The 26,273-nt window shown below is 42.1% G+C and overlaps 1 protein-coding gene across 1 annotated transcript in view; it reads right to left on the bottom strand.

Moving 5' to 3' along the window:
- The window catches only part of MYO5B (myosin VB), a 211,660-nt gene that overhangs the window by 176,113 nt on the left and 9,274 nt on the right, over positions 1–26,273 (bottom strand). Inside the window, exons 3-4 of the mRNA XM_063076684.1 lie at positions 19,017–19,188; positions 16,260–16,404 (exon numbers count right to left, since the gene is read on the bottom strand). Of these exons, the coding sequence (XP_062932754.1) occupies positions 16,260–16,404; positions 19,017–19,188 (317 nt within the window). The remainder of the gene's footprint in view (positions 1–16,259; positions 16,405–19,016; positions 19,189–26,273) is intronic.

Raw genomic sequence — 26,273 nt, forward strand, 5'->3', positions numbered from 1 at the left:
GACAAGTCAACAAATCAAACACACACACACACACACACAGTTACAACAGACCCCAAAATAAAACCTCACTTATATTTGAAAATGGAAGAGTTCATGAACACACTTTTACAATATACTATTATTAAGTAGTTAGTGGAGGAACTCTAACCTATTCCACAGTACAAACTACTGTAGAAGTCCCACTTCTTTTTAATATTTTCCTTTATAATTTTTACAAGATGGGCTAACGGGTGGTTATTAAACTACAAATGAGAAGGTGCAACCTGTTCAGTGGTCAAGTCTGCCACAGTCACACTCCCTTCCACCCCCCTTGCTTGCCAGATCATTTTGGAATCTAACCTGCCTTTCTCATGCTGGCCACTCTACGTTATTCTATAAAACATGATCCTGTATTTGGGATCTAGCCCTCTCATTAAAACTCACTTGTGCTGTAGTCCAGTCTCTTAGAGCCCAGTGCTCAGCTGGCCATTTGTTTGAGAAATGATCTCAAACTAATTTGCCATAAAGGCTCAACCCAGTGTCCACCTTGGCCAAGGCACAAGGAGGTTTGGGCTCGAAGTATTCCTCAGTTCATGCCAAGATACAACAGTGGGCAGAACTAGGGTCTGGATCAGGCTCAGGGATCTTGCCTTTTTACTGAAGTTTAGGAGCACTGGACTGGGAGTCAAGGACCTCGGGGCCTCAGATTCAATGCAGGAGCTAGGAAGTCTCTTCTCCCTGGGACTCCATCTCATCTTTAAAATAAATGAGTTAGACCAAAAAATATCTAAGGATCCTTCCAGCTGTTAAGGTCACTGATTCTATCCCTCTTTCTCTTGTATGGCTTCTCTATCCTACCTATTATAAGTACAAGGTAACCTGGGTGAGACACAGTCTGTGGCCACAGACCAGGACAGGGGTGACCGGACCATAAGGTTATCACATCAATGGCTATGTCTTCAACACCCCACTCCAGTTCACCAAGCTCATCTGCCACGGGCGGCTTAGAAGAACTCTGCAGCCCCACCACAGCTCCATCACCTCCCCTATGAGAGAGAGAGTCATTTCATCTAGCCACCAATCACCTTTGCATTGACAGTGCATTAGGTCACAGCACACACTGTAGGTTCAGGTTCAGACTTTCTTCTCCATGTGACTTATTCCTATCCCATCCAGAGATTTGCTGGGGACATCAAAATGATGAGAAACATAAAACTCACGTATTAGTCATCCAACATCTCACTATCTGCCATGGGCTAAGGTTACAGGGGATCTTAGCAACTGAAGGAAAAGGTCTGGAATGGTCCCTCAGCTTCCTGCAGCAGCAGCACTTAGCTTCTTCCCTCCCCTTCAAGAACAGTAGAGTCTCATCTTCTCATGGAGGGAAACCACACGTTCAGAGCTCTGGACTCCGTGGGTACCATTTCTCCACCTCCCACATCCGACAGCTTCAACTGCTCCCTCCCACAGCATTTCATACCACACATGCTCCCTCCCCCATAGCAGCTGGTGGATGGACTTGGCAGTCAGAAGACGACACATGGGACAGGCAAGGACAAGGCCCATCCGGAAGCTGTAGCTGGGACCCAGGTAGAGCTGGAGGCCCTGAACTCAAGCACGGGGGTAGAAATCGGAGGCAATAGACCTGAGTCACATTTCAGAGGGGTGACATGGATGACACTTTCTCGGATAATATGTATCTTTTAGTAGTTTTTGAGTCAGGGTTGAGAGGAAAGGTAACACCAAAGTGATAGGCCAGGGAGATGGGTATTTTTAGGTAGGAGAGTCTTTGGATAGTCATCTAATTAATATTACATAGTTACTAGGCTACTCTGAGTATTTCCAGAGCTATCTCTCATCTCCTGGGCAGAAACTTTAATACCCAGAGCATTTCTGTAGCTCAAGCTTTTTTATGCCCACCCAGCAGTTGCCCACATGGGACACCTAGGGTGTGCGGAGAAACGTTAAGAACAGGGAGAGAATAGCAAGCCTGTCTGAAAACCACTGCTGGCTCTGCACTCCCAGTATGTAGACAAGAGAATACGCACATGCCAAGCATGAGCCATCACCTGCACCAAGATCATCCACTGAGGAGCTAGGAGTTAAAAGGACTTGAGTTTTGGGGGTCAGGTGTGGAATGCTGTGGATTGATTTTGAATTGTGTCCCCCAAATTTCATATATTAGAAGCTTAATTCCCACTGTAACTATTGAGGGTGGGAAATCCTATTCTGGTAATTGAATGGTGAGGCCTTGAGAAGATGATTAGATGTAGGACTGTGCCATAGTGGATGGATTAATAATAGTGGTCAGGGGCCTGGTTCTGAGGGCTTGAAAAGAAGGGCACATGAGAAGTTAGTCTCTTTTTGTTCCATCATTTTCTGCCATGTGGGACCCCTGCATTGCTGTGAAGCCAGCAAAGACTCTCACCAGATGTGTTCCCTGGACTTTGGACTTCTCAGCCTCTGAAACCGTAAGCAATACATACATTTCATTTTCTTACAAAGTACCCAGTTCCAGGTATTTTGTTATAAGCAACAGAAACAGACTAACACAGGAGCCATCAGGTGGCAAACAGGTTGGCTCACACGTGTCCTCCCAGCAGATACTGCCATGCTGCAGCTGTGACGATGTCCCAGTAGACAGAGCAAATTAACTAGCTCAAGACACAGAAGAAGAAGTGAACAACAAGAGCCCTGGAGTGGGAGGTAGGAGAACGGGGCTCTGCCCCAGTTCTGCCACTCATGAGTTTGATGGCTTTGGCCAAGACTTCCACTCTCTCAGGGCCTCAACTTCTAAGAGCAGACATAATAAAGGTGCCCTTCCACACTCCTAGAGTTATGGTGAGGAGCCACAGGATAGGGGAGAGAAGAGAGGTCAAAAAACTAAAGGGCAGCATGAGTTAAGAATGTCAAAGACTGTTTGGGAATTTGGGGTGCCACGCTCTGCCTGATGGGAGGCAAGGCTTAGATGCACAGGACTGTCCAGCACATCGCAGGTTGTTCTGTATCCCTAACCGGCCCAATCAATGCAGTAGTACTCTACCCCCACCACATTTGTGTCAAACAAATCTTATACACATTTCCAATTGCTCCTAAGGAGGCGGCATCACCCCCAGTTGAGATTCACCCACTACCCCAAGATTTCTTACTTGTAGGTTCCTCCTCTCTACCAGATATTTAAATGGTAATGTTCCTCAGGCCTAGATCTGGGAACTTTCCTCCTTCGCCAGCAGTCTTTTCTTGGTTAACATCATCCATTTTCAAGGCTTTAAGTACCATCTATAGGCCAAGACCTTTCTCAAATGTATCATATATTCAGCTACTAGACAGCTCCAAGCGGATGTCAGAGGTAGGGCAGGGGACCTTGGATGTAACAGGTCTCAAATTAACTCTTCGTTTTCCACCCTACAAGAATGTCTCTTCCTCCCTCCCCACATCTTCCTGGTCTCAGCAGATAGAACTTCCATCTAGCCAGTTTCCTAATCCAGAAATTAGGACTGTAATAAACTGGTTAACAAATGGCACTATACCAAACTGGTTAACAGCACAGGGTTTAGAGTCATGGTGCCCAGGTTCATATCATCTCTGCCAACTGCCAGCTATATGCCTTAGGCAAGATGTGTAATTTCTCTGTGGTTCCATTGCCAAATCTATAAAATTGATAGTTTTCCAATGGCAATTAAATAATGGTCATTCATCACTTAGGATATTAGGAAACATTCCCTCTTATCATGCATATCAACAAAGCAGGTCAATATTTTTGAAATACATTAATATATTTTTCTCTTCCACATTTCTTTTACATGGCATCCTCCCTCAAGGCATTAATTTATCTCAGAAGGGTTAGGATTATTATAATAGGAAGGCAAAGACAAAGGAGAAGTGACACTAAGTTCAGCTTCTGGCTATCAAAACAGGTTTTGGTTTCTAGCATGATTGTCTTAAAATCCTGCTGCTGTTACAGAGAAGGAAATGTTCAAAAGATTCTTTAAATTACTACTCTGATATCAAGAGCCAGGCCTTAAACATCAGTTTTACTACACACCATGGTCAGAGACAATTCAGGATGTCAAGTGACAGAAATGGCACCTGCCAGCAGAGGAAGCCTGGGGGAAGAGACATGAAGGAACCAAGGGAAGCACACAGTGTTGTCACCTCCCATCTGGGCCCTGGACACTCACCCCCAACTTTAGAGCAGGCTGAGGGGAAGGCCCAGGACCAGACTAAGGAAGAATCCACAGCTCAAGGGGAGGCTCAAGTTCAGCTTGGGTATCCTGGGGTTTAAGAGTAAGAGCAGACCAGCACTGCTGGAGGCTGCAGCTGATGAAGCCACAGGACAGGCTGGGCCGATGACAGGAGATGGAATCTGCTGCTTCTTTGTTGAGGCTGAGAACAATCTTCCGGCTGCTTCTCCAAAAGCAAACCATCTATTCTCTTCTTATAGATTTCCTGAGTTAGAACTCTACAATGTCTTATGAAAAAGTCATTTTGGTGATTTAATCTGTGATGGTAAAGACATCTCTTATTAGTTCTAAGAACACTGCATCATCAGCCCAACTCAGTTGTACAGAAACAACTTGAAGAGAAAAACCTGGATTCTAAAACAGACACCGCCACTTAGCTGTGTAGCCCAGACAAGTCCTATCACTATGGTGAGCCCACAGCACACTTCACAGTGGTATTACACCAAGCCAATGTGATGGTGTGACCACAGTGCAGATGAAAAGCAATGGAGTACTTTGGCTGATGTATTATCAAGCACCATAGCAAGAAATGAGTCAATTTCTATTAATGCAGCTCCAAAGTATCTAGATCCCAGAAGAATGGAAGAGGGTCAGTCTGGAGTTAGAATCCTGGCTCAATTATGGAGGCCACATTTTAAGGGATATTTAGAAAAACTGTTATATATTCTGAGGAAGTCAATCAGAGTGGTGAACTGCCACATGAAGAATGCTAGTCAGATCAGGCAGAGTTTAGCTTGGGGAAGAAAAGACCAAATGATCATTCCCAGAGCAGTCTGTTCTGCAGCTGCTCCCAAAGAGAAACAGGCCCTAGAGTGGGAGTAAGCAACGGGAAGCAGACATCTGTTCACTGCTAAGAGCTTTCAAATGGCGGAATGGCTGCCTCTGAGGGGACTAGAAGTTTCCAGCCCAGACTGGGTACCACACATTGAAGATGCTCAAAAGGAACCTCTGTCCCAGATGAATCAGGTTTAAGAGACTTCCAACACCAGAAAGGGAAATCTTAGTCATGCTATGTATTACATCAACATACATTCCACAAAATAAAATATACAGGTCTCTATAAACATGAGGAAATAAAGTGAACAAAATTGTAGAAATGACAACTCCACACAAATGAGAAGAAAAATCTCTGCTTCGGATCACTGAGCTTGAGTTTGCACACGGCAGGTAATTACGAAGGATCAACAGGCGCAATGATAAACTAGGAGCCCAAGGACCCAGCAGGGAAGCAGACAAAACCAGAGAGAGCATGTATTGATCCCAATATGAAGATCAGCACCACACAGTTAAATTAAATGTAGTTGGAGACTCTAAATAGTTCACATACCTTATTAACATGTATTCAACCTCTCAGGAACACAGGGTTAGGGGTGCAGCTATTCTTATAGTAAGAGTGATTCAGAGAAGTCACTGGGTGCTTGGATTCCCCCTTCCCTTTCTCTCTCTGCTACCAGGTGAGAGGCATTTTCTAAAAGGACATCCCATAATTCTAAGTATTCTTGATACCTGTTCATCTAAAGGTTATTTCCCTTCTTAATCAAAAAAGTTTTTTTTTTTTTTTTTTTTTAACGCAACTCATTGATCGTGAAGCATTTTATTCTCTAGTTCTGGGAATACAGAGGACCAAATTAATCTCCATCATCTTTTGGCTTGCAGGTACCCCTCCTCCAGCTTTCAACATCATTGATCTATAATAGGGGCAGGAGGCATGCAGGCTCAAGAGGCATTTGCTTTTAAGCCTGTCTGCTGTAAAGGACATAAACATGGGCTTTCTCCTGGCCATGCTGCATTGTCTGCTGCAGGCCTTTCTGCAATGTTTCTCATCCACAGAGGAGTTCTTGCACTTTCCCAAGGCTCTGCTCTTGACGAAGACCAGATGGATCACCTGGGTTGCATAGGTGGTTTCACACAGAGAGCAGCCGGGAATGTTCGACAAATACCAACAACTGGGTCCCACCTGATCCACTCTACCTCTGAGGGGAGGCCTAGACACTTTAAAGCAATTCTCTTGAGCAGCTACGGTTGAGAATCTCGCAAGCAGAAGTGAGGCATCTCCTAAAATTGGAGGGTACTACACCTGCTACCAGGTTTTCAAATTCTTTAACTTCTCTCCTTGATCAAAACCCACTCTTACATCCTTAATTCATACTGAGATGTCAAAGCAACCAAGCAGAGCTTAAAGATTGGAGAGACTATTAAAATTCGTAAAAGATTGTTTTTGTGAGCAGCAGTTCTGAATCCCAGAATTCACAGATACTCATGTATTCTAAAAGTTTCCCAAACACTGATCCAAAGATTTGCTCCTTTCTGAATCATTTGTGAAGCTTTATAAAAATACAGAGGATTTGGTTCTGCCCCTGAGATTCTGATTCAGTAATGGGAGTGGGTGCTCCTCAGTGGTTCTGATGCAGAGCCATTCATGGCGGCCTTTGCTTACTCCATCATGGGCAAGACCAGACCTAGTCATATACTGGGACTTAATTCTATTTATTTCCATGATAAAATACCTCTCCCCAATTTTTTTTAAGCTAAAACACTGTCCATTATTGTACACCTTTGTCCTAATATAATTAAAGAGCTACTAAAAAGATCAGTGCTCTTTAACCCAGCTTAGAAAAACAATACTAACAGAGGGACAATGGCCATGCACTCTTAATTACACCCCCTATGATGGGTTGTACTGGGTCAGCCACCTTCTCTCATCTTCCTGTTGTAAAGGGCACACAGCAGGGGCCTAGGGAGCATGAACTACTCTACAGAGATTACTGCACATGTGGCTTTAGATAATGCCTTGGACATTAAACTAGTCATCTCTTACTTCTGAAGGTGCACCCCTATCAATAACGAAAAACTGAGCACACTCCCCCCAAAATACATACAGAATACATAAAGGTATCTGTGCGACTTCACTAATATATTGTGGACATTACATAACATACACAAACAATACTTTAAGTTTTAAAGGGATGTGAAAAAATGAAGTTTTAATATTTTCTTCACACACTCCAATGAATCATCTTCTACAACCTTGTACCCCAGCTGTTTAAAGACCACGCTTCAACCAAGTCACTACCACATGTACAAGAAGTGACTGTCACTTCCAGCCACTTGTGAAAAGCTGCTTTTTGATCTCCACCATGGGCTCACTTAGTGGTATATGGCTGTCTTTCAACTGTCTAAGCAACTGGCTATAACACAATTGTATAACCATTTGGTTCCCGTAGTATTACGTATTATTTCCCCTTTGCGGGAGCTTATAGAGAACATCACCAAAGGGCAGTGCGGTCCATACTCTATCACTATTCCAGTGCTGCTCCTCAGCCATTAACAGCACAATTTCACTCTAAGTACAGAACAAAGCTGTTATTTTTCCATATACTTAAAAACTTCATGGAAATATAGAATTACATAGTACAAATCTTTCCATGAACTTTTTAAAGTACCCTTGTGTAACAATAAATATGTTTAAATGTAGTGCAGTTGATGCTATATTACCTCTACAAAGATTGAAATTAGAATTACAGAAGTTATAGGCTGTTGCCAAACACAAACCTATAAAAAAAAGTCCAAATGAACTTCTCTGAGCACATGGAACTGGCCATCCTTATGCTAGCCACTTGGTCCTAAAAGCACAATCTGGTCCCTATGGGTGACCTATAAAGGGAATCCCACTCAACTTTGAATTCTCCTTCCAGCACTTCCTTCTCTTGGACACTATGAAATGATAATGATGGATATTATATGTCATTTATCATCAGCATTATCACAACCATCACCACCATGTCTGACATTGATTAAACACTTACTTTGCACCAGAAATCATACTAAGCATTTTCCATTTCCCAACTCAATTCTAACAATCCCATATCTCCATTATATAGATGCAGGTACTGGCACAAAGTGAGGTGAACCTAAAGATCTTGCTCAAGCTCACTCAGCTACTGTGTTTTGAGAACTCAGGCAGTCCTGTTCCTGTTCTTGGACACTGAACTCGTAGCTACCTCTTTCATGGCATCTTCCTTTGCTACCAAACTCAGGCACACTGGCACAGGAGGTTTGTAGCCGTTCTGTCTTCTGCAATATAAACGTGAAAATATGCCATTAAAAAAAGAAAAAGAGTGGTTAACATGGCATGAAAGGCATTACTACGAGGTAAGTAGAAATGCCATTTCATCCTGCTAGGCTTCACATTCTATTAGCTTCTTTTACTGAAAATTATTTCAGACACCTTGAAAAACTAAATCTTACTCACATGTCACCACCATTAATTCCAAAAGAAATGCATGTGGGGTGACAAGTTTGACTTTGACCTCAGAAAAAGGCTGAGTAACAAAAACGGTGTGTGATAACCACAGGTGCCTACGTCCACAGGGCACTGCCCAGCGCAGGACTCTGTATTCAGCCCTCCACACGCTTGAACTTGTTTAGGCATTACAGTAACCTGAGAAGGCAATGGCACACATGCTTCAGTGAGGAGAGGGGACACCTTACATGAAGGAATCTGAGTAGGTGAAGCTGGGACACTAACTGGGGTCTGTGCTAGTTTACCTCCTCAGACACCACCAAGAACGCTCTGAGAACAAGTCATGTGTGACCAACCCAATGTATACGGGTGTTAGTAAGACTTAAAAGTACATGTTAAGTACCTAATATCTAGTCCTATCAGACTAAATGATTAGTACCTGGAGAAAAAACTGCTCCTTGTACATTATAGAAATCCATCCAGATTACCACTTCTTAATAAATGGACAAGAACATACCAGACAGACTTGTTAAATTTGCACATGTATCAGGCCAGCGAGACCTAATCTGTCAGACGCAAAAATCGTAATTCAAAAAGATACACTCAGAGAATAATGGCACACAGGTACAAGGTGAAATTTAATATAGGCAACTGTAGAATCCTGCTCAGCACATAAAAAAATCAATTGCACAAGTGCAGAATGAGGGCAGCATATCCTAAAAGCAGTTTGAATTTAAAGTAACAGAAAGCAGATCAGTGGTTACCTGTGGGTGGAGGGGTGGACTTCAAACAAACACAAGGAAATTTTTGCAAGTTAAGGAAACGTCTACTATCTTGACTATAGTGATGTTATCAGGGATGTATACTACACAATTGTCAAAATGCATCAAACCATATGTGCAATTTAATGTGTGCAACTGCACTTTAAATATGTGCTATTTATTGCCAATAATTTACATCTCATTAAAGTTTTAATAAAGACAGTTCTTAACGTGTGTGTGGGTAGGGGAGGGGAGAGAAATTTAACAGCTTGCAAACTTACTAAAAGTCAACAATGTGAAATGCCTGCCAAAAGTAAGTGCATTTGTAGGCTCCTCTAGCAGAGATTCTGTGTGAAAGTAACTCTTCACTGCATTCAGCAGACCACATCCAGACCACGGATATCAGAAAGAGCAGGTGGCATCCAAGGGTGACCGGATGGGAGATGTCAGGAAAGCCACATTCATAAGGAATGGCTGTGGGAGCCAGGATGCTTGGCCCACAGTGGGGGTAGAGAAAGACACATGACACAGGGGCTGCCACACGTAAGATTCCTTCTGTCCTGGGCAGTTGCACAGGAGGAGCTCAGACCCAGAGATGAGAGCAAACAGAGACCGAGTAGAGAGCTGTGTAGTGGAGCAATTCCTGATGGTGAAAGCTGTTGCAAATGCACCACACTTGAGAAACAAAGTCACCTGTACTGGCAACAGTCAGGCAGCACCCAAAGTGACACTTGCTGGGACATGGTATCCAAGTGAGAATTTAGCTCACCTATGTATGATTCTTTTTAAAGAACATTTTCTTAAAGATTCCAGTTCCACTGAACCTACAGCCTAGAAGAGATCCTGAAAAGTCCTGAATCCATTCTTGTGTATCCCAGAGAGTTCTACCTCAATGACCAGAGAAGATAAAGTTGTCAATTCTACTTTTTTTTGGTCTACAAAGATGGAGAGTGCACAGCTTCCTCATTTCCTCTCCCTCTGCAACACACTGTCACAGTCAGGAGTTTCTACCAGTGCCCCGAAGGGAGCCAACATGCCTACCCATGGGTTGTCACTGGCCAGAGAGGACAGTCACACCATCACTTCCACTCACACCATCACCCTTAAAACTCCTGACTCCCGTTTACTGAAGTAGAATGCTTTTAGCTGTTTGGGGATATCTTTTTCCACCATGGACACTCATTTCATGCTGCTCCCCTGGAAGGCCTTCACATTCTCAACATACTCTTCACACTTGTGGGAACTCAAAATTAAGCAAGATGCCTTCTCTCGAGAGCCCAACCAGGGTTGGTAAGAGAACCCCTCTGCACACTGAGCACAGGCCTTCGCTCTCATGGGCTCCTTCCCACCAAGCAGGAAGGCTCCCGCTCAGGCAAGGGTCCATTTCATTCACCCCAGGCTCTGTGCATGCCACAGGTGTGCTTAGCTGCACGCCCCTCCCCAGGATCCCAGGCAACAGCCATCCATCTTTCATCATCAGTCACAGCTTGGCAACACAGAGAGGCAGATGGGGGATGTGGGCCCTTAATTACCTCAGCTACCTGAGCAAATAAATTTGCTTTGCAGTGTCCCTACTCTCTTTCAGAAAAACAACACAACACACAAACTACTCAAAAAAGGAATCAGACCCAGCCAACCTGATAAGATGGCCCACTCCCACCAACAGGGCTGGAAAATGCACCAAAACTCTAGTCCCACTGTGGAATCTTAGATACTTCTGAACCATTAAGGGAAAAGATCTGTCCTTTCGATCTTCAACACTGCCCTGGGGACCAGAGGCTGCTCTGTTCTGACAAGTCTGTCTGGGGCCAATCAACAGACACAATTTAGGGAGGGAGTTCGTCTTCTCAGCTAATGCAGGAGGCTCTGGGGCAAATAGATTTGGGTCTGAATTCCACCTCTACCCATTTACCGTCTCCATGGCCTTGGAGAATTGTTCAATGTCCTTAAGTCTCTATACTCATCTGTAATGTGGAGATAACTAATCTCATATGGCAACTGTGAGAACTAAATGCATTCATATGTCAATTATTTCTGTTCTTCCTTGAGCACCAATCCTGTGCCCCGGGGAAAAGCACAAATGCTGCAAGAAATGGAACATAATGCTGTACCACATAGTCTCACACTTGATAATTCCCTGCCTTTCATTCATTCCACACAGGTCGTTTATAACAGACAATGGATTTCTACAACAAGCTAAGCTTCTCACGAGAAGGTGTTCTTGTCCTTGGAAATGGTATAGGAATATGGAAAGGAAAAGATCATTATGAAATAGTACCCATCAGAGAAAAATTTTTCTTGGAACATCCCTCGTATCATATTATCTCCTTATCTAAGTAGCTTTAAAATTTTTTCATTGCTCTAGGCCAGTATTTCCCAGACACTGTTGCAAAGAACATTAGTCCGTTGAGATACCCTTTGAAAACAATTGTGTCTAAATACGATTTGCAAAGCCAGCATAATGCATCCCCATGGTGGAGACTCAGAACACACGTCAACCTAAGGGCTCTGAAACTCTGCCTTTAAGGAAGATGTTTAACTTGGTTAATCCAGGGTTTCCTGAACTCATCTGACCACCTTTGCGCCCTGTTAACAGAACATACTTCTCTCTCAAAGTTCACTCCAACCTTCAAAGGGACCCACAGTCTGACCTCACCTTGTCTCTCAGTTTACAGCCCACAACTCCCTACAGATCCATTCACCACAGAGGTTAAACAGGCCTGGGTACTGTCCCCTGACCATGCCTTCTTGTTTATAATAGCTGTATTGAGACCTAATTCACAGAACACACAATTCACCCATTTAAAATATATAGTTCAATGTTTTTAGTACATCCACAGAGTTGTGCATCCATCACAACTAATTTTAGAACATTTTCATTCCCCCCCCACCTCCCAAAGAAACCATACCCGTCAGAAGTCACTCCACATTTCCTCTCCAACCTCCAGCCCTAGGCAAATGCTACTTTCTGTATCTATAGACCTGTCTATTCTAGACATTTCATATAAATGGAATCATACAATATGTGGTCTTTTGTATCTGGCTTCTTTGACTTAGCACTTTTTCAAGGTATATCAGTGTGGTAGCATGTATCAGTTCTTTATTCTTTTTATAGCCAAATAATATTCCATTGTATAAATAAGAGGGGACTTCAAAAAGTTCATAGAAGAATTTGTATGATCTTTTAATTCAATTTTTCCACAAACCCTAGTATTCCCCATTTTGTTAATCCATTCATCAGGTGATGGACATTTAAGTTGTTTTCACCTTTTGGCCACTGTGAATAATACTGCTATAAACATTTATGTGGAAGTTTGTGTGTGACCATGTCTTCCTTTCTCTTGGGTATACATCTAAGAGTAGAATTGCTAGGTCACATAGTAACTCTATATGTTTAACCTTTTGAAGAACTGCCAAACTATTCTCCAGAGAGGCTGCACCAATTTATACTCCTACTAGCAGTGTATGAGGGTTCCAAGTGCCCCACATCCTCACCAGCACTTGTTATTTTGTCTTTTTGACTATAGCTTTCTTAGTGGGTATGAAGCAGTATTTTAACGTGGTTCTGTGACCACGCCTTTTGATGCCCTACTTCTGAGGTTATGGTTACACTCTTCTGCCCACTTAGATGCCTCCTTCTCACTGTACGCATCCTACCAATTTATCATCAAGACCCAGTTAAAATCTTATAGTTTTCTCAGACCATCTGTGATGTTACATCTCCAAACTCAATTCAAATGATACTGTGGCACAGTGTCATTACCCTTCCTGCAGGTATGGGCTTTTTGGCCTGCTATGTCTTCTCTCTCCAACTAGACAGTGAGCTCCTTAAAAGTAGAGTGAGGTCTTACGCCCAGTATGGAGCATATCAAATAACTGATACTTCATAAACCTTCACTGGTATGATTTAACACAGGAACTGCAGCTGGAGTCGAGGCAGGTAAGAATGAGGGAGAAGGCATTTTGGATCTGAGACTGCGAGGGAGGAAAAGAAAGTATGGAGTTAAGCAGTGGAGGTCAGTCCTCTTCCTCATAGGGAACTGTGAATTCTTAAGCAGAGGACAGAATTCATCAGCATGATGTTTCATATACTATCTTAACCTTCTTCTTCACTGTGAATCTGCATTTACTCTCAAGTCTAGACTTGGTGAATATGATAGGCATAGGAACAGTGAAATAATCCTCCCCTCTTACTAGTATCTCCTCTTTCTTTCCTCCAGCACTAGCAGCACTCTTCTGGAACTCAGGAGGGGATAAAGGTCTGTATTTAGTCCTTCGTGCTTTGACAGACTCCTCAATCCACTCAACGCATCAAGAGTCAAAGAGTCCCTGTGTGAGCCACATCAAGAAAGAAAATCCATCCCCAGTGAATCAAGAGAAAGAATCACCAAGTCCAAGGCCAACTGAGTCACATTCTCTGAAGACTGGAATCATTAACTTTAATGTCTTACACCCTTTATTTTACCTAGCTGTTAGGCAGGCTCAGATTCAAAGCCCACCGTGCTAGGCCATGGCTACTTGAATCACACAATCATTTAAACAACTACCGATGAGTCAGGAAGAACACAGCATACTGTAGGCAAGTATGGCTGAATGAATGTGTTCTCGTATTGGAAATTGACAGAGAAGGTCCATACTGGAACTAACAGCAAAAACCTTCCTTGCATCTGCCCAATGGGTCTCCTCCTTCTCTGCTTAACAGATTCTGCTGGGGCTTCTAATGTACCTCTTAGATCAGTAACAGAAACCCTGAGCTGCTGACAACAGAATTTGAAAATAGCTCTCTCCTGCAGCCACGTGTGCTGGTCTTGTACTTCTAATGCACATTCATGAGCAAAAATTGCACAAGAACTTCAGCAAAATTATTCGGCTACACTCTGGGATCCATCAGGTAAAATAAATATAAACCTTACAGAAAATCCTTAAGGAAGCAGATACTGGTCCAGCTTTAACATCCAGATCCCTTACTTACCAAATTCATTACCCTTGGCAAGACAGTATCACAATCATCACCCTCAAAACCCACACACTTACCCTTCCCCTCTAATGGGTGCAAACAAGGCCCAAACAAGTGAAATAACCAAGTACTGAATAAACATGGGCCCAGCTTCAGGCATGCGAGGGAAGAACTGAGGCATCTGCTTAGTCAAGTGGATCTATGGGGCAGATAAAGCTGGAGGCTAGAAGACCCTCGAACCCACAGGGGGCCCTCAAGAAGCTTTTGATAACAAACAACAACTTCTGACACATTTAAGTGCAACCTGCTACAAGAAGAGAATGCAATGAAAAACAATCAAGTATGAGTGACACCCATGAAGGGACAAGTTTCAGAGAGCTGTTGGAACTTTTAGCACGGTAGAAAGTGGCCACAACCAAGCCATGCCCACCTTCTGTTTTAGAGCTGTAAAGAAGCCACATCTAGAGATAGAGGGATAGTCATTGTCCCCACATGAAGCAAATGCAGACTCAGCTAAAGCGATCCTCCCAAAGCACAGAAGCCTGTCCAGGATCCAGGTCTTCCTCCCTTGTGCTGTATGCATGGCTTCTGACAGTAACATAGCAGGACCGTCTGCCACCGGTGCCATACACAGCCTCCAACGGTAATACAGGAGCAGGACCGTGTGCTGCCTGTGCCATACACAACCTCTGACAGTAATGCAGGAGCAGGACCATGTGCTGCCTGTGCCATACATGGCCTCCAACAGTAATGCAGGAATGGGATTGTGTACCACTAACACACTAATGCTCCCTCTTCTCTCTCACCATCTGACCTTGGATTCACTAACACTCCCTCTTCTGTCCCACCATCTGACCGTTTGACCCTGGACCATGCCGTCAGTTAAGAGGTGAGCATCAGTAAGCTGCCCAAGCTAAAGGAGTACTGGTCAAGCCCTGACAGCAGATTAATACAGTGTATTGTCTTTTTTATGGCATTAGAGAGGTCAAAGCCTGTAATCATTTTATCTCCACATTTCAAAGAAATAAAGTAATTATAAATCATTCTGTTTATTAGATTTCTCAGCTATCCAATCACTGCTTATTTTGAATATGGTTACCATCTAGCTATAATGAAGCAGACCTTTTCTATACCGATCCCTACAGCCAGCAATAAAACATTATAAATCAGAAAAGAGTCCTATGAAATGTGGAAACCTTCACTGGGCTGAAAATTATACTATGAAATCCACTGAAGCACAGACAACTTTAAATGGGATTCTCCTCCCACAAAAATCAGCCACTCTTGTAAGTTAACCTAAACAGTTCTGCTCCTACAAAAGGACTTTGCTATGTATGTTGGTAGTTCCATAAGATGCTCTCCAGAGGTAGCAAGAAAAATTTGGCTGAAAGGATCCAGCATTTTAGTGTTAACTGGCATATGCATTTCCCCCAAAACACTGGCACAACTACCTCTCCCTACTTTATACCTGAATGGCATAAGACCATTACCTAGCCCCTTTTCTGATGAAACAGACTTACACCTATCTTCCACAGCTAGAAAAAGAAGAGCAATAATGAGATCTACTTAAGTGCCTAAACAAAACTCCACTTCTGGGCCAATAACCCAAAACTACTAGCCACAGCTGCTTATTTGAAATTTCTATTTCTGCCCCTAAATGCTGAGCACCTCAAGAAGTTGTCAAGGAGTCTTCAGTGAGAGAATCTGTAGGTCAGCCTGGGGTGATGAATGGAAAGGCTATAAGATGGATCTCATTACACCAGGAGGGGAGGAAAGAGGGCCAAAAGGAAGTAGAGGAGAGCTGAAATGCAAAGGATTTATTCCATTTCTCAAAAAATAACATAAGTCTAAGCAGCTACTGCTCTCCAAGTCTAGGTTCAAGTTCACAAGAATAAGACAAAAAGATGAAGAAATGAGGTAAGAAACAAAACTCAGACTGCTTTGTTTTCCAGATGTTTCTTCAATCCCAGTCTCACCACTCCATCAACAGACAGCAATAGCTGTAAAGGAAGGTAGAAACTTCCCCACTGGCCCCCTGCTAGCCAGGAGAACTGCTGGGTTGAGGTTACTCTCACCTGGCCATCTGCTTGTAGGCTTCCTCTGCCACGGCAAAGATGTGGGGGTCCATGTCTCCCATGTTTTGGCCACTATAGGCATAGATGACATCTTGCCCATAGATTGGCAACTTTTCATAGGGGTTAATGGCAACAAGCACGATACCTGCGAACAGACAAGGCAGTCAGATTCTGAAAGCATGACAGCCAGCTGGCATCAGCTTAAGCACCCCTCCACATACATCAAAACAGAAAAACGGCAAAGTAACAGAATGAGAATCCAATCACTCAACAAAATCAGATATATCTGTGTGCTTTTGTGCTCGGCCCTGGTGAAGAAAAAAATGAGTAAGATACAGGCCAGGCAGCCAAACACCCTATAGTCTAGAATAAGCACACACACGCATTCTCAAATGCTCAATAAACTGAGTTCATAAAACAGACATGCACAAAGTGTTACAGCAGAGAGAAGAGGATGTTTAACTCTGTCAATAAGTATGAGAGAGACTTAAAAATCCATCTCAGAATTAAAATCAGGGAAAGGAATTATTAATTTTTATATCTGTGTGTGAGTTATCTTAACTAAAATACAAACAACCTGTGGACAGAGTATGATTTACATATCTCGAGGTGTAATTTTGAATGGGTATGCCCCCAGTATGAATCTGGCCCTCACATGATGGGCAGGAGGGATGACAATTAGCTTTGTATCTCATGAATATTCATAATAAATAAATTAAAAGGTGTAATTTTGGCTCAACCAATTACTAACTGTGTGATTTTGGCAGCTACTTAATCTCTCAGTACCTCAGTTTCCTCAACTACAAAATGGGGATAACAACTGCATTTACCTGGACGTCTTAAGAATAAAATGACTCATTGAGAGAGGAAACACTTAGACCAGAGCCTGGCATAGTAAGCACTGTGTGTTCACTTTTTCAAAATTATATCACATCTCATATTATATCTTATTTTTTTTCCCTTATATCTGTGTCCCCAAAAGGTGCATTGCAAATGATGGACTGCATAATGTTGACTGAGCAATCAGGAAATCCTATAAGGTTCAGATCATCTTTTACAGATGAGTGAGGCAGATAGGCAAAATATGCAACTTCGATCTTTAAGACAAATCTGCCTTCTTCTTTCCCCTAACATTGCATGCTGGATGTCAGAAGACCCACTGACCAAGATACAAAATCTAGAAGCTTTTTCAGCCATTTGAGGAAGAAGAGGCAAGAGTGGAACGAGCCACTGCTGAGACAGGAAGTCTCCTATGTTGTGTCCCCTTCTGGGGACTGAAAAGACACACAGAAAGCCTGACGTGTAATAAACCAGATTATTCCAAACAAAGGGAAAGGGCCATGGGAGAAAAGAAATACCTAAGTCCTTTTTTTGACAGAAGTTGGCCTGAAAAGACAACCTGAACCAAAAACTAAGGGCCAGAACCCTAATAAAATAAGGCTAAATCACTTCGAGAATCCTCTTAGGAACAGTCTCAGATGTTCTGCTGGCTGTTAGAGAATTCTACAAAACTAATTCATGCAGCATTCAATTCAGATTTTTATATCATACCCTAAGGGTCACATATTTTCCCAAAATATCCTGGCCCCCTCCACAGCTGAAACAAGTGCTTCCTTGACTGAGAATTCTGTGCTATGTCAGTCACCGAATGGCTGAAGCTGGAGGAGCTAAGGTGCATTTGGATAAATATGTACAGACACTAGGACGTCTCAGAGGGGATTCCTTTAAAAATGGAAGTTGATGGTCATATATCCCTTTCTCCTAAAAAAGGAGTCAATTTTTTTAAATCTTCTTATTGAAGAAAAATCTCATTGAAGGCTCTGATAATTGATGGTTTCTTTCAGATAAAACTACCACTAGCAGTTGGGGTGAAGAAGCTTTAGGGAAACTACACCACTCAAGTACTGAAATCAACATGATATTCACAGCTCCTGAAATCGGGCAGAAAACCTCACCTTAACTTAGTAGCTGAGCTACCAATTGAAAACCAAAGTGGAATACAACAGTGAAAAAAACCCCGAGCACCTGAATCATCATTGGTGACCATGAATAAGACTAGTCTCCGAGGTGCAACCAGGGCCACTCCCAGAAAGAAGCCCTGTGGCTTGACCCCACAACCAGATCCTCAACTCACCTGCCTCTCAGTAATTTATAGGATTCTATTTTCGCCGAACTACTTAAAAATACTCTCAAAAAAAGGAGATAAAAAACCAAAATTTGGAATGTGGAAAAAGAAGTTTCAAGAAAATCAAATATGGTAATTTCAGTACCTTTTGCTTAAGCACTTTGTTATGAATTTTGTTCATTAATTCAGCAAATATTCACCAAGCACCATGTTTGTAGATAAGCAAGTGAGAGGATCAGAGAGGGCCAGGCCTTTTAAGCAGAAAATAAAAACAAAAACAAGCCAGGTGTAAATTCATAGTATGTGTTTGGTGGTGACAGCAGGTGTCCGAGCGAGGGCATGGTGAGGTACTCACTGCTCTCCTGCAACTCCAGGACTGGAGCCTAAACCAGTCACCCCGCACTGTGGGGCCCATTACTTCCCTCGTTGAGCTGTGATTAACACCAATCATCCCACGGAGACCAGGGCAGCCTAATTAAGCCACATTCACTGATTGCAAACCTTTCAAGGGTCTCCAATGAGAGGTACTTATAAATGAGAGAGTGAAATTAGCCATTTGAGTTTGACAAGTAAAGTCTAAAGATGGCAAGCACTTTCAAACACATGCAGCCAGTAGATGCCCCCTGACTTACCACAGTAAGTGTAGATATGGTTGGACTCCAGGAAACGGACCTTCAAATTGTGCAGAACTGCAGGCTCGTGTAGATAGCTAAGGGCAGTGAGGTCATTTTCTCCCACCAAGATATCTGGATTCCGTAAAAAGGGCATCTCGTTGTTCTGAACATCAACTGGATATTCCTGAATCTGAAGAAATGCAAGTAGCAGACAAAAAGGCAGAATTATGAAGCATTTGGTCTGTATTCAATGTCCTGTCTTCTTGGCTGGATCACTACCCTAACATGATCATACATGATGAAGATAAATAACGTTTTAAAGAGAGGCAAGCTGAACAAAATACCTGTGTTCCCATGAAAGACCAGCCCAGGTGGAACATTTGCTGATAACATAATCCTAGTACATTAAGGTAAAAGACTGACACAAGAAATTCAGGAAGCACAATCAGATTTAAGAAAGTGTTCTATCGCTTCTTAATGAAAAAATAATGAGTCTTTAATTCCAGTTCCCATAAGAGTGCTGTTCTTTCTTCCCGCTGGGAAATCTTCTTTGATTGGGTCCGTTTATCACTGGTGCTTTACTCCCTCCCAATCAATCAACACCCTTGCTTTTTATTTGGATTATCTTGCAACTGATGAACTGTCTTCTATAAGTGACCTCAGGTTGTACCATTTGTACATATACTTCTTCACAACTTAACTGCAAGATCCTCTAGGGCAATAATCTTGCTCTGACCTAAAATACAATAGGATCTTGGGATACACGTGTGTAATCAGGGAGTAGGATTACATATCTTAAGGTCAAATTCAGATGCAAGTTGTTATCCTTGGATTTTTAGCACAGCACTTGGACCACATAAGTATTCAAAAATGTTTACTGACAGGATTTATAACTGACTACATGTATGCTCACACATGAACACATGTGATTTATCAAAAGGTAGTGGGGGATGTTTTTAAACCTTTAACAAGAGGAACCTGGCTGCTGCTCACTGTGTTTTTTCTGAGTGCTAAGTTTCTTATGGTGTTCTTATGGTTTCTTAAAATTCACCTGGAAAGCTTGTAAACAGTTTCCTGAACCCAATTTATATATCAGGAGCTCTAGGGTGGGGCCCAGGAATCTGAAATTTAAAAAGTATTCCCAAGTAATTCTGATACAGGTGGCCTATAGATCATATTTTAAGAATCACTGTTCTATATAAATCTCTTAGTAAATTCTATCGACATTGACTCAACTTACTGGGCTAAGTCAACTTTTAAGAAAATATAAATATCAATGTTCTTCCCACCCCACTTTTAGAGGAACTCGTACTAGCAATTCTTAGGTTATATTACAAAGTCAGCAATAAAAGTACTAGTGTAAGGGTGCTAAAACAGCAAATAAATGAAATGTAATAGCATATTCAAAAATAAAGGCAAGCACATATGAAATATTTGTACATAAAACTGTTAAAATCGCAAACAAAAGGCTAAAAGAAGATTTTCAAATAATATAGGTAGGTAAACTAGCTAGCCATTTAGGAAAAAAAAAAATTAGACCAGTATTCTATCCTCATTCCCTCATACCAAAATAAATTTTAGACAGAACATAAAAAATCAAAAACAAAACTGATAACAAAAATGGGCAATTATTTGTTAAAGGAAGAACTTTTGAAGAAAGATTTTTAAAAAGCCAAAAACACATAGGGAAATCATAAATTTGACTATAATACAGAACTTTAAAACTATCATAAAACATACCTTTTGCAAAGTTAAATGGGAAAAAGGGGCAGGGATTCCACGTTACATGACAGAATTCATAATTTTAACATCTAAAGAGTTTTCAGAAATCAAAAAGAAAACCAACACCCCAATAGAAAATTGGGCACAGAATACAAATCACTAAATAAAAAATGGACAACTTATGAAAAATTATTCAATTTGACCAGTAACCAAAGAGACGCAAATTACCACTAATATTATCTATCAGATAGGCAAAGGCATAAGGACTGACATGACCCTAACTAGAAAAGTGTGGGAAATCAAGTACAACGTTTGTGGGTACACATTGTTTCAAGCTCTCTGGAGAGCAGCAGGCAATATTCAATCAGAACTTTTCCAGCTGGCCAGTTAGCTCAGTTGGTTTGAGCACAACCTTATAAACCCAAGGTCACAGATTTGTATTCCTGTACTGGCCAGCCTCAAGAATTTTTCATCAATAGACTCTTCTTCTGTGGCCTCACAAAATAATCTTCCAAGTGAGCAGAGATATGAACTCACTGAAGCTATGAACAGTACAAGTAAAACATGACACAGACCTACATGGACAATCAGGCAGCTACGCAGAGAATTCCGCTGAATTTAAAAAAAAAAAAAAAACAGGTATGTTGTAGAATGAAACTTATAAAAAGATTCCATTTATTTCAAACTTTTTATTAAAGTCTAGAATGACGTCCACACAAAATATCATTGGTTATCTTTGTTAGTGTGATTTTCTTCTTCATACACTTGTTGGCTTTTCTTTACATTAATCAAAGCTCTTTTTATTTATATTAAACTTTGTCCATATAGGAAACCAGTAATCAAGCAACTATCACAAAGAAGATGCAGACAAAATTTCCAAAAGGTGGGGGAACAAGGGGATTGTAGTATGTTGAAAGGTGATTTTTATTTCATTAAATTCTGGAGTTGGTAACCTACTCCATCTGCTGAGTTCTTAGTATTACTGGGACTATAATCAGACCTCCTTCCTGGATTCATTCAAAATAAGGTCTCCCAGTGGCCAGGTCCCTTGTCCCCTTAGGAACACACTGCCCTGCATCTCCCACGGGGCTCTCCGCCACATCTCAGTAAGCAGCACAGGGACAGTCAATTGCAGCACCGCAGGGCTCACTTGTCCCAACCCCTCATTTTTCAGATTAGAAAGCGGGGACCTGAGCCCGTTGTGTCTAAACCCTGAGGCAGAAATACTGGCATTCTGTCTTTTCTCTGATGAATCTCTTCTCAAAAGCCTCTCCCCTGAGCATGTGGAGGCAAAGCAAGGTCCACAAATAAACTAGCAGTATTGGTTACAGTAAACACCAATAGGGAGCAAAAATGCCCAGAGCAGCAGAAAAAGAGGTAGAAGATGCAAGCTCAGCGTTCAAAGATACAGATTTCTTGGTGTATGCACATCAGGAGGGAAGGAGGGAATGAGAAATCTATGAACAGATGTTTTTTCCTGTACCAGGAATTTGATTCTAACACTGCTGGCAGTGTCCAACATTCACAGTTAATATGGTTTTATTAGAAGTCTAAGTGTTTATGACAATGATCAGGGGCCAAGAACTTTCTGGCACAGAAGACTCCTTACACTTCATAATAACTCGGTCTTTTGGGGTAAAGAGGAGGCTGAATGTTAACACCCATCATAATATTAATGCTCGGTTGCCCACTCAGAGTCAACATGACCTCCTTTCTGAGACCAGGAGCTGGGAATTGGGAAGAGATGGGGACCTCTTATTGGTCCTCACCTTGCTAATGGGACTGGACAAGAGATGAAAATAGAGAGGAAGGCACGGGATAGAGGACTGGTCTATGCCTGCACTGTCCAATAGGGTAGGCGCCAGCCACATGTGGCTGTTTACATTGTTAATTAAAATCTTATACAATTAGAACTTCAGTTTCTCAGTTACACTAGTCACATTTTAAGGGTGTGATAGCCACCTGTGACTGCCACAGTAGACAATACAGATACAGAATGTTATGCCTTAGCACAATGTCCTGTTGGAAGCACTGGTCGAGATTGCTCTAAACTCTCTGACTCTATGATTCTATAATACTTAGGTGTTAAAAAAAATATTAGTTGAATGGAACGTCTGATTTATTTTCTCTCATACCTCAACTGGCGTTCATGCTACATAGTACTACAGCAAGAAAGTATAATCACAAACACATCTTTGACATCTCCCAAAACAAAGATTTGGAGCAAGTAATAATCATACATGGTACAGAGTAGGAGGAAGAAGTTGGCTTTCATTATCTATGCACAGAACCAAAAGGTCTAGAGGAAAGATAAGCTAGTAAAAATAGGGTGACAAGCAGTTGGTGTTGACTCAGATCTTACTCTGGCGGGAAGCACAAAAATAGGAGTTAAACGCTGTGTTCAAGCCCTGACCCATCAACTAAAGCAGTGGCTCTCACTCTTCCTGCACTGTTGCAATCCCCAGGGGAGCTTTTTAAAAGGATGCTATGCCCCACCCCCAGATTCTGACTTAATTGGTCTGGCTGCACCCTGGGCTTTGTCATTTTTTAAAGCTCCCCAAGGGTTTCTAATGTGCAACCCAACTTGAGAACCACTGAACTCAAGTGCTGGAAGGCCTCAAGCACATCACTTTACTTCCACGGACCTCGGTTCCCCGAATTGTAAGATAAGAGACTGGTCCCAACATCTTTAAGGGCCCTTCCAACTTTATTGGTTGGAAGTTTTTAACTTAGGTCCATGGAAGCAGGGGTGTCCTTACTTGTGAAGTTCCAAGAGCCGTCCTACAGGAAAAACAAAGTGAAGGAAACCGAGTTCCCAGCTAAGAGGAGACCTCAAAGCTTCAGTCCACTTACACTCACTATAGTAGCAACCAGGTACAGTGTGGCTCTAAGTCCATTTAATGTGCATTAAAAGGCTGTTTTATGTTACGTCCTAAACAAGCACAAAAACACAAACATTTATGAATGTTCTGCTGTGTCTCATTCTCTAATGGTTCTGAGTTTAAATCTTACCTCTAACTTCTCCAGTTCCCAGAAACATTATTCTCCTTAAAGAGAAATTTCTTATTCTTCCCCTCATACTACTTAACAGGCCTCGTACAGTGCAGACACTCAGCTTGAAAAATAAAACACTCTCTTATTCATGTAAACTTCCCAGTTAGGAAAGGTCAGCTGGGTTATGAGGAAGTCACATCTTAACCCTGAAGTCCCAGTGGCTTAATACCACAGAACTTTATTTCTCCTCATGCTAGGAGCCCACAGCTGTCTGGTATGGAGGCTCTGCTCCACAAGGTCACTCTGGCCCCAACCCACCACGTCACAGTCACCAGGCAAAGGAAGGGAACAGAAGAGCATGGCAAACTCTCATTGGTTCTCTACATCCTCCTGGAAGTGACATCCATCAATTCTACCTGTAGCTCTCTGGACAAAAGTAATCACAGGGTCCCACCTAACTGCAAGGGGGCAGGTAGCTATGGAGGAATATGTAGACATGACCTCTGCCATAGTTTGTGTTCCTGCTTTGAGAAGTCAGGAGGCAACTCACAGGGAGCTGCCCAAGGCATTCCAAAAAGTGTGGGGTTGGGGACCTGAGAGAGAGGGTGTAATGGGGTAGAGCCATAGCCCAGTGGCCACCACTGTTTTGGAAAGACTTCTAAAGATTCTTGGACTAAGTTAGACTGATACTTTCACAATGGCACAGATGTGCCATTTGTACTACTGTACGACCAGACCCCGACGTATAATAATTGCTCAATTATAATTATTTTTAAAGAATAAACTAGCGGTTATGCAAGTAATTAAAAGAAAAAAGCTATAAATGAAAAGCCACCAAAACTGGCTGGCTGACATACAATTACAAGGTTTCAATTCTAAACAAAATGACAGCAGCATAAAAATATGGAGTCAAAGTTCATCTTTATTGCACAGCTTACACATTCTGTTACAATCATGCAGTCCCAGTTTAACTCTTAACTTGATGTATTTCAGCAATGAACTGTCCAGAGCATTTCCTTTAAGGCATTAAATGAGGGCTTCACAGCCTTGGCACTGCTGACATTCGGGGCTGAATGGTTCTTTGTGGTGGGGGGCGGGCTGCCTTGTGCATTATAAAGTACTTAGCAGCATCTCTGGCTTCTACTCACTAGATTCCAAGAGCAAACCCCCCTTATGACATTTGTGACAATCAGAAATGTCTCGGGGGGGGGGGCAAAATTACTACCTCAACCATCTGTAAGCTGAAGTGAGCAGGCAAAACATCCTAACTCCTGGAAAAGACTGAATACTGCAGGGAGACACAGTAAATAAGCAGAAGAGCTTTAAGAGTCATTATCTGGAGACGTATGGTAGCGACGGTTGTCCAACAACATGAATGTACTTAATGCCACTGAACTATACTCCTCAATGGTGAAGATGGTACATTTTATGCTAAGGTACATTTTATGCTATTTCACCATAACTTAATTTTTTGAAACACTTTGACTCTTTAGACAAGATGACTAAAGGTATCGGTAACAATACCACCAGTAGATATGCAAGTATTATATTTTATAACGTAAAGGAAATATTTTGCAAATGTATAATATAACCATAACTGAGCAATTGGGCGCAAAACAAAGAAAGATAAAAATTATTAGAATACTTGTAAACCAATATCAAAATAAGAACTAAAATAACCAGCCTAAAAAAACATAATCAAACTCACCTCCACTAAGAAGCTTTACTGGTACCAGAAGAGCATGCTCGCTCTTAGCTCTCTGGTTTTGCCAGATATGCACACAGCTGGCACTTAATCTGCACTAGGATTACAAGAGCTCTGTAGGTACTCTCAAGGTGCATGAGTCTGAGTGTACCAATGAGCAAGGACATAAGTCCTAGCTCTTCAGGGAGACTACAGCTTCTTGACATGAGGAACACATTTGAGAGGTCCTTGCTCTAATATCCTGATATGTTCAGTACCATCCTGAGACCCGAGCAAGAGGCACCCCTTCCCTGAGCTCCACATTTTAGAGGGCTCCTACTATCATGAGCACAAAACATGAACTTATTAAGGAACACATGGTGCCTCTGTGCTTGGGGTCAGTATTCAGTGCTGACACAGTGTGATCTGTAACCTTCAGCACCCACTCTTGGGAATAACACTCAGACTCCAGAGAAATGCTTTTCCATGCCTCCTGCCCAATGTCCTTGAAATAAGACAACAGTTGCCTTGAAGGTTCATGGGTTGCAACATTGCCAGTGTCAGAGATAATATTGAAGTCTGGAGTGTGGGGAGGAATCAGGCAACCAAGACACTTAGGGAAAATGAAAGACAAATGACCATGTTCATCCTTCCTTTCAGATAACACACATGCAAAAGATTCTTACATAATGAAATATCATTACCCGGTTCGGCCAAGGGTCCAAGTCCTTGCTTCACCACACGCTGTAATTGTTGTTCCCGAGGTGCTCACTAAATCCTTGCAACTATTGCAATGTGACAGATGAGGAACACTTTGCAGCACTGAGCAATTTACGTTACTCTTAAATTGGTTTATACAGAGATGCAGGCATAAC

The sequence above is a fragment of the Cynocephalus volans genome, chromosome 13 (assembly GCF_027409185.1).
Source record: "Cynocephalus volans isolate mCynVol1 chromosome 13, mCynVol1.pri, whole genome shotgun sequence".
NCBI lineage: Eukaryota > Metazoa > Chordata > Mammalia > Dermoptera > Cynocephalidae > Cynocephalus > Cynocephalus volans.